The sequence below is a fragment of the Opisthorchis viverrini genome (assembly GCF_000715545.1).
Source record: "Opisthorchis viverrini unplaced genomic scaffold opera_v5_285, whole genome shotgun sequence".
Classification (NCBI taxonomy): domain Eukaryota; kingdom Metazoa; phylum Platyhelminthes; class Trematoda; order Opisthorchiida; family Opisthorchiidae; genus Opisthorchis; species Opisthorchis viverrini.
Genome location: NW_008751941.1, coordinates 154,041 through 163,205, shown reverse-complemented (window position 1 = coordinate 163,205; position 9,165 = coordinate 154,041). Strand labels below are relative to the sequence as shown.

Below are 9,165 nucleotides of genomic sequence, written 5' to 3'. Positions count from 1 at the left end.
AGTTGAGTCAGAGATAGTGACCTTCGTTCATTTGATCTAATGTTCACTTAAGTTTCTGAATAGGTGAAACATGTTAAATAAGCAATGACCAGCCACATATATCGTCGTTTAACTGGCGGACTAACTGTTATCACCTGACTGATTGACTGGCTGGATTAATTACGCCTGCTAATTCACTGTGTTAGTCACGATATCTATCCGCCTATAAAATGAGTTGAACTAACTAATCATCGCTTATTTTAGCATGTTGTCCGCAGGAGAATTCATTTTATGGTCATACAGATACCTGAAGCCTTCATCAAGCAATGACAACGGACCTGAGTTATCAGACTATTCGCTCAGCCCATCAGGCTCGTGAATCAGTAAGTTTTCTCCAAAGTTTTTAAAATAAATGTCAAACCCAGGAAGAACAACGATCAGCCAATCGAAAGAAAAATCTTCTATTACTGGTGATGCACTACTTGAGTGAAGAGGGGTGAGTTGAACTAAAAAGGCTTTTATTTACATATCACAGCTATGTCGAGTCAGCCATGTCTCTGTCTCGTGAAACCAATTTGGACTTTAGAAAATACGAAGTCTGTGACAATGTGGATTTAGAGACCATACTAATGGAGTACGAAAGCTATTATTATGTAAAATTCCACAAGTTCCCAAGGATAACAAAGAAACTGAAAGGTAATACTTCGTTCTACTGAATTATCCCATTCTACGTCTCTAACAGATCACCAGCCAATGTCCGATTCATTGCGAGGAAGTCATAAAATTCGAACCTCAAAAAAGTCTGTCTCCTTCATGTTTCTACTTACTATGGAGTTTTCCCTATTCAGACCTGTTTTACCGAGTCTATTGCTTAATAAGCCCCGCAATTTCCTTGATGAAAACGGGGCTGGAGATATTTCGATGGAACGGCAAAATTATTCTGCGAATTGTCGACCGAAATGGGGTGAGAAGGGAGCATTTAGAAAGGTGATTATTTTTGTTTCTTTACTGGAGCACGGACGCAACAAGTTTGGCTGTAAAATGCTTTGCCTCTTTGTGTTCCATAACATCGCAGAGATACTACCGTTGGCTGGTTAAAATCAAGTCGCGTGCTGACTTTGAACAGGGTCTTGCGTGCTGAAGATATCTAGACGTTTGCCTGATGGAGCAAGGGGCTTAATCTGATCACAACTTGGAACTCCTTAGTGGCAAAGGAGTAAAAGTAGACCCATGTCCTGAACAACATTGCTACAGGAACTTCAGCGTGTTCTAAAAACTTCTTGAACCAGTAGCATTGAGGATTTCAACAATCTTTGAGCCTTGGAACTTATAGGGCACAACACTGGTTGTCCACAATGCCAAAAGTTGAGTTTGAAACTGGGGGTATAGTTTTCACCGAGCCTGGATTTCTCTATGTGAATTTTTCACTGGAAGCATGTTATATCACCTCTAAAAAAAGATCTCCCACAGAGTCTATACCGCGATTTTTAATCAGAAAATGGCAGTCCTGTCATTTCCTCACTGTTTTGATGGTTTGTTTCATAATGATTTTAAATAACAAAGTTACCCAAAGTTGCATACAAACCAACATCAGGGATGAACATGAAGGCGAAAATCAGGCGTGTGCACAGCGTTTTTACTAAAGCTACATAGGAAACCCTTTCTTCAGTCATACAAACGAAAACAAGTACGAGGATACGAGGCCAAATCATATATGGAAACTCTAGCTAGGTCTGTCACCGAATTGTACGCATAGTTCTGGAGTAAACCCACATGGATAAAAACAAAAGGTGATCCGGTGGTTGAAGACCTGGAACGGCAACATTGTAAACAACTTACATTCCGTCAGGACTGTGGAAGCTCACCTGTCTAGCCTAACAGCGAAGCTTGAGATTGGTCCTACCTTTTTGAAAGCAGTTCGTACTAATGGCTGTGGGGTCAATCAGTATGAATTGACTGGAAGGAATTATGGGTGGCTACGTGGTACCTCAGGCCATGTTGTCTCGGTGAGGACACCAATGCAATTATGAGGCAGGACGTGAAGGCACTAAATAAACCAAACCGGTTGGATCGACTAAAGCACATGTTAGACTAGTTTTGATTTCCCCAGCGGTTATAATCTAATAGTGCAGCTTATCTGACACGACGACGCCACAACAAACACTTAAATCTATGATATTTGATACCCGTTCAACACTCTAGACGAACGTAGAAACTACTTCTATGTACATATCACCGTCTGGCAGCATATGCACATTTGAGGTAAATAATGGTCTTTTGGAAACTGGATGACAAAATGTGCCACATACAGCAAAATCAAGCGGATATGATGATGGTGGTTATCCTTCGGAAGAGTGGTCACAGCCGGCTAGGTTCCTTAACGTCCTTAAGTCAACCATTAGAAGTTACACAAGCAATTTTCGTCGTGAGTGGTCTCTGTGAGAAGTGTGTTCACAATATGGGGGAATGCAACAGCAATAAATTTCTCAAAGGAGTAATGCGGACAAGGCAGCATTTGATACCATTGCGTGCCTATGTGAACAAAGTCAGATCACGTGTATCTACAGGTTGCATTCATTGATGGTCCAATGAGAGTGCGACCGAATACCAATAATTCCCATATGCTCAACAGTTGTTGGCCTGTTCGCTTAGCGTAGTTGTTAGTGAGCAAGAGTGGTACAAAAGTTCTAGGGGGCTCATCCCATACGATGAATCGTTCCTCGCCTCCTATACAACCTGGGGTTTGCTTAACGGTGTGATGTGGTAACGAAGGACAAGAGGCTACTGGAGTAGTACTGTCCAAGTATTTAATGGAAGATGGATCCACCATAAATACAAGGCTGAAAAATATAGGCAGTGAGGCAACATAAGTCCAAGTAGATATCGAAGTTGGAGACAATATGTATATTCAAGCAAAACGTGAAGGCCAACAGAGAAACGGGACCTATCGATGAGTGAAATTCTGTTGTTCTTCTTGAATAGTAGAGACTCTATAAACAAATGACCTACGAAAATAGGAAAAAAATTCGACAGCATATGATCAGTCGCTAGCAGGTCAACGGTAAAGTGTGCAACACCTCTGCAAAATTGCTTGTTGAACACATAGCTCTTGTGCTTCATTCAGCATCTTCTCCCTTATACAGTTTGCAACTGAAACAAGGATCTCTTGCATTTGAGTAAACTAAACTACGAAATGACTGCTCCTAGCCGGAACTTATATGTTGTGCCCTGAAAATTTCTAACCGCACTCGCGTATTCCATCTTCTAATGCAGTCAAAAGCCGACGCAATCAACACTGAGAAGCATCTCGATGTAAGCCATAATTAGTTTTCGTTTCTCAAGAGCTTCTTTCTGTTCCCATTACACTTGTATTTGTTTTTTCTCAGTCAGATTTTCCGTGCCGATCATGTAACTTTGTACGACATAATTTGTTACATTCACCTTTTTGTGTTTCTGTCCCTGCTGAAAGACGTTGGGCTGTAATGTACAAATCCATTTCATATGAATATAATACAAGTGGCATGCTAAGTTCTCTTCGCATAGTTCATTCTACTGCTCATCAGAATGTAGTCAGGCATCTGCGATTGATTCACTTTTTAAGTGGTCTGCACTTACGGTTTCTCGTAACCTCATTGCGCTTGATAAGACAAGGCTTGGGCATCTTACATATGAACATAGAGAAGCACAATGCGAGCGGATATTATATGCTGCTGATCGAACCTTTATCGTCATCATTGTGGGTTTTGTTACCACAAACTACCATTGAATAATTACTTAAAAAGATAGGGAGATACATTTTCAAATGGAACAAAACCACAAAAACGTAAGCTGGATTTGTTATCAGCAAGCAAATAGGCAATAGTATTCTTTTATAATGCCCATCGCAGTTTGCCGGAAGTTTTCTTGGGCTAAATAAACGTGTTTGAACAGCAGCATTTAATAGTTCCCTATATTTCTAAACCATTGTCCATTTTCGAAAGTTAGGCCTTTGTCTATCTTATGGAAATGATGTATCATCAGAGATTATTTACTGTTCTTGACGGACACAATATGTATTTTTGCCGTTCAAGGGATGCACTGGTTCCGAAAGAAGTTAAGTAGAAAATAGCCGAATGAAACCAGCTACTTAGAAATGGTCCGGTGTGGTGGCTCAAAAAAGGGTAACAAGTAAAACACTGAGGTAAGGCGTTGGTCTGATTATACGGAAAACAAGCGAATGTTATTGAACAGCCCGGTAAACAAGGTGGCACCTGGTGATTCAAACCAATACAAGATTTAGTGACCCACTCCACAGGTGCAGTGTGGCTTGATCCCAAGAGCAGCATTCGGTTGGGTGCGGCAGTCGCCAGGGCGAAAGATATCATGGTCATACCGGAAACGAGACCAAGCAATTCTAAGCTAGTTGCTTACTGGCCTTACAAGGAAATCACCAACTGCCCATATTTGTGACCAAATAAGATAAACTTGATGTCCACATACTGGAAATGACGTAGTTTAAGAACTGTGCTGAATTCTTTGAAATGTACGCATGAAGACGGACTCCTGAAATAAACGTCTGATTACACGTAGTAACCCATTGTACGGCTTCGTGAGATCGCTACAAAAGACTTCTGTATATCAAATTGACCAATTTCAGATTGCTTTTCCGGCTTGTAACGAGTCTATTAGCCATGTTTTCTGCTTGATGAATGTGAAAAATTTCTTTGCGTTTTAAACCGTCAGACTACTGCAAGTTTCTTCATTAAATTCTATCTGACGGCAGGTGAACAGTGCGGTAACTTTGTCAATTGAAGGCAAGTCGGACATGAACAAATCTAACCAATGCACAAACGGATCAGTAGTTGTTCGCACTGGGCCACAGAACACAACGTGTGCAGACACACCATCGTCTATGCAAACCTCTGTTGGACCACATAGACCTGGACAGATTGTCGATTATCGGGTGATATTGAACCAGCAAACAAAGTTAACTTCGGAAGAGATGAGAGGCAATACAGATCAACAAGTTCGTGACCAGAATGACCGCTTTTACTCCTTTGTGTTTTTACTTGATCACGAATATCGGGTAAATTACAACCAGACAAACGATAAGTGGCAACCTAATTTCCCTATAGAGTGGGAGTAAAATGTGGCCCTCCAAAAGACATAAGCTGAGAGACTTCCATATTAACATGGTCGAATAGTCCGAGCAAACTGAGAAAGAAAGCTGGCGCGTTTTAGGCAACAAACTCTTTTTACATGTAGCAGAGTGACGTCATTGCTTTCGCAACATTGGGCGTCGTTGTCAAACGGCGATAAATACCCGACCCGAAATTCTTTCTGAATGGGGAACGGCGTCTAATCATTCTCACAGGTGGTTTACGTTGCTGTATTTCCTAAACTAGATGCTATTTTCTAGTGGAAATTTTCCCAGTTAATCAGGTCATTGGTGAGTTACTCGGTTGGAGGAGGAACCATGATTTAAGGTTTCCACTGTCATGACAGTTCAGGTATTCTAAAGCATTATTTTCCTGTGTGCACGTGTGCAAGCAAGATCGTAACTCTGAAAATGGTCTTAGAGAATGTTGTGTAAAAATGGACCTGGAAAGTAAAATTTTCATCCAAATGCGCCTTATTCTGCATCCGGTGAAAGTTTGCTTGTTTTTGAACTCACATCGGAAATGTTGGAAACAAAACACTTGCCAATACGTACCTTGCAATTAGTGCAGAATACCCTAAAAAGATTTACTACTAAAAGGCATTGCATATTAGAATGTAATATATTGATACATCCCGCGTGTCTTCAGAACTTGTTTTTCAACACGGACGTAGGTTTCTCCTCACGAAGACCGAAGTGACTGAAAGAGATTGGAAATATTGTCGCTCCACATAAATTCATTGTGATCTAACTCAGTGAGATTACCCAAAGATGCCGTTCACTTTTCAATTGCAGGAACGACTTTTGAAGCCCTTAGGTGGGTACGCAGGCTATACAGGTGAATGGAGAGAACTTGCAATGACAATTTCTCGGGTGAGTTGGACAATATCGTGCTTTTTGGACTAATTTATGCTCCGTGCCTAAAGAGCATTCTTCATCATATTTGTCCGAATTGTCTTTAATTCCCACACTTGCGAACAATCCAGAACAGTCATGCACTCATTTGAAGACACAGATGATGTTCATGCGCGGCTTAAATGAGTTTGTTGTCAAGGTTACTTTTCAGGCGGACGTGCGGCTCAAAGCCCGGTTCACGGTTCCGGTGATCCGACTTACGAGATATCCAGATGCATTTCCTCAATAGAAAGTGACTCTTAGACCGGGGACGTCAAACAGATTCCATCAACCCTACATAAAGGAATGTGTAATACTCCTACTCGACTTGAGCCTATCTGGTCTCATAAATCCTGAACAGTGCACTTGCCATTCGGACACAGATGTCTAAAGTGTTTGGTCACCGAGTATTCCATGATATTTGTTTGTCCTTGAATACCACGCACGATTTGGGTTTTTGGGAAGCGAATTTTGGTGTCGAACAGAATTTGTTCACTGATTCGATGTGAAATGAAGCACATGTACGTGTAGAACTATAGGTTGAGCAGGACTGTCTAGCTAATGCCATTTCTCTGTCACCATTTCACTATCGCTACCGAGGCGTGTTTACTCACATTGTAATGAGTATTTGAGGAAGTTCATTAAAAAATTTAACCTTACTGACCTGTTTGCTTTTAGGAAATCTTTCTCGAAAACCCAAACGTTCGGTGGGACGACATTATTGGCCTGAGTTCGGCCAAACGACTGGTGAAGGAAGCCGTGGTGTATCCGATCAAAGTGTGTTTTTACCTGTGTGCGTTGTTTTACCTGGTGAATTACAATTACACACAGTTATACCATTAGATGCTGCATTCCTGGAGTACCGGTTTGGAAGCTCTAGTTATTCCATACACTATAGTGGTTTCGTCTTCTGTGCCTATTTGAGATGGTAGTGTATGAGTATAAGGTTACGTACTCGTCCACTTGACAAGATAGAAGAAATAAGAAACTTCAAGCATTTAAACGAAACAATACTTCAAATGCGTTAGATATTTGAGTTTGGAAGCCCTCCTACGTGTGGCCATAACCATATAGCAAGCAGCTGCGTAAACTTTACGTCAATCCATTGGATACTTAGATTGTCTCAGTGACCGTTTTGATGTGGGAGTGCTTCAGAGTGAGTGCGTGAAACCTACAGTAGATCTCGTACTTTTCCCGTCCTTTTTTACCACACAGTATATCAAAATAGGCCTTACTGTTGATTATTATTGCAGGGAAGCATAATTGTCAACACTGATGTGGTTGGTAATTCGTCAGGATACCAGTGGTTCCAGTGTGACGTGTGTTTGAACCTTCCCAGCACCATCTCCATAGGTCATAGCTTTTGCTTATGTTCCGAATTTTCACCTGCAGTTAGAACATATCCCATTCTGCGTTTCCTCTGAAAAGCAGTCACTTTTGTCGAGGCAAAGGTGTTTTATCTCACAGGCGAAGCAATGTCTCCAAAATATTACTCACACTATTTTGAGCAACACGCCCAATCGAGGAATTCGTTGCTGTGTGCACGCTCAAAGACCATCTGATGGGTGGACGCGTCGAATTAGCCGATAAAAGTGTTGTAATCTGGACTATTCTTTCTTGTTTCATCAAGAGGCAGAAACTAGAAAAACGTCATAAATCAATTCCACATCGATAAATTTTATACTTCTCAACTTTGCTTACAATACCCCCGGAGTGTGAACAAACTATGCCTTGTTCCCGAAAGGGATGTCAGATATGATGGATGTTGACGTACCTCAATCCTCAGTCCAAGAAAAAAGGCTCAGTCTGACTAATTACAAGATTGCGTTGATCTGTCCAACCAACAACCTTTCGTGTGTAGGAAACCAGGGTATTTGCACGAAGTTACCAGCACCATTAGAATCACTTCATATCAGGGCATAAATACTCTCTTAGTAAGTAAAATAAGTAAAGTACAGATCAAATATGAACTCACTTCAGTCCTCCAACTTAATAAAAAGCCAATAGAATGTCTTTCAAGTCCTACCGTTTTGCCACTTCTGGCAGCACTATAAAAATCCGATTTCCTCTGTTTCAGTATCCCCAACTTTTTTCCGGAATTCTCTCGCCTTGGAAAGGTTTGCTGCTCTACGGGCCTCCAGGTGAGTTAAACCAGCGACAAGCGACGTGAAACCTATTTCCAAGGATGTTTGGCCATTTTGACGAATTTATTTGGTTAATGAACAGTCGAATTCCTTAGGCAAGCCTAATCTTTACCGTACACTGGCAATATTATTGACATTTTCTACGTTGTTGAGCAAAGAAAGAAGTTCAGATGTAAAGGAACCGTACTGCGTGTCAGAGTTTAAACACTAGGTCAGTGCATCCCCAGTGAGAGACTAGTGGTTGCTAAATGTCCATACCGTATAGTCTAGTTCAGCAAAGGCTTGATAGTTTCAAGAAGACCTGTTCGGACCGTAGAACCTTCAAGATACTGTTGTTGAAGGTGTTCCTTCGTATAACTAAGACTTACTCAAGATTCCTGACTGGATGCGTATTGCTTCGCTGAAATTTATAGCTCAGTATACTTAGAAGTTTTGTTAAATGGATATCAAGTGTTGTCAGATGGAAGAAGTTTAAATAAACAGTGTATACGTGCTTTCCGAGAAAGCGTAACTTCTGATGGGTAAATCAGTACTCGGGCACACCAATCACATCGCTCAAGTGTGAACGCGTTCGCCTGTTCAGACGTGATAATTCAGATGCGCCCAACGTGCGTTGGTGAAGTAGTGGTTACACGCTCGCCTCGCATGTCACATGTCCGGGGGTCAAATCCTGGCACGGCCATTGAATATGCACTGCTGATGAGCTCTAATAAGAGCGAAACTCGAGTCCAGTGCTTCCCTTTGGTGTGGACTCACCGGAATAATTACGCCAGAACAGGAACACGGCCGTTCAAACGATAGTGGTGTGGCTATGAATAAATCAGTAGAGATGATAAAGTGGCGGACGATAGGCAAATAGAAAAATTATGTTCATCATCATCATCATCATCATCAACGACAGCATGACATCAGTGCTCAACACCGATGCTTCACTGCCGTACAGCCATGACTTATTTGAAAGCCTTATTGTAAAGAAAAGAATAAAGGTGGATGGGGGAGGGACTTAGTGCT

At 41.4% G+C, this 9,165-nt stretch overlaps 1 protein-coding gene across 1 annotated transcript in view; it reads left to right on the top strand.

Moving 5' to 3' along the window:
- Nucleotides 1-305: 305 nt before the first annotated feature.
- T265_09526 (hypothetical protein) overlaps nucleotides 306-9,165 on the top strand; it is a gene marked incomplete at both ends in the record, with an annotated part of 16,242 nt that continues 7,382 nt past the window's right edge. The window contains 9 exons of the mRNA XM_009175623.1: nucleotides 306-362; nucleotides 405-475; nucleotides 515-675; nucleotides 722-966; nucleotides 3,253-3,291; nucleotides 4,742-4,984; nucleotides 5,912-5,989; nucleotides 6,689-6,787; nucleotides 8,088-8,151. Of these exons, the coding sequence (XP_009173887.1) occupies nucleotides 306-362; nucleotides 405-475; nucleotides 515-675; nucleotides 722-966; nucleotides 3,253-3,291; nucleotides 4,742-4,984; nucleotides 5,912-5,989; nucleotides 6,689-6,787; nucleotides 8,088-8,151 (1,057 nt within the window). The remainder of the gene's footprint in view (nucleotides 363-404; nucleotides 476-514; nucleotides 676-721; nucleotides 967-3,252; nucleotides 3,292-4,741; nucleotides 4,985-5,911; nucleotides 5,990-6,688; nucleotides 6,788-8,087; nucleotides 8,152-9,165) is intronic.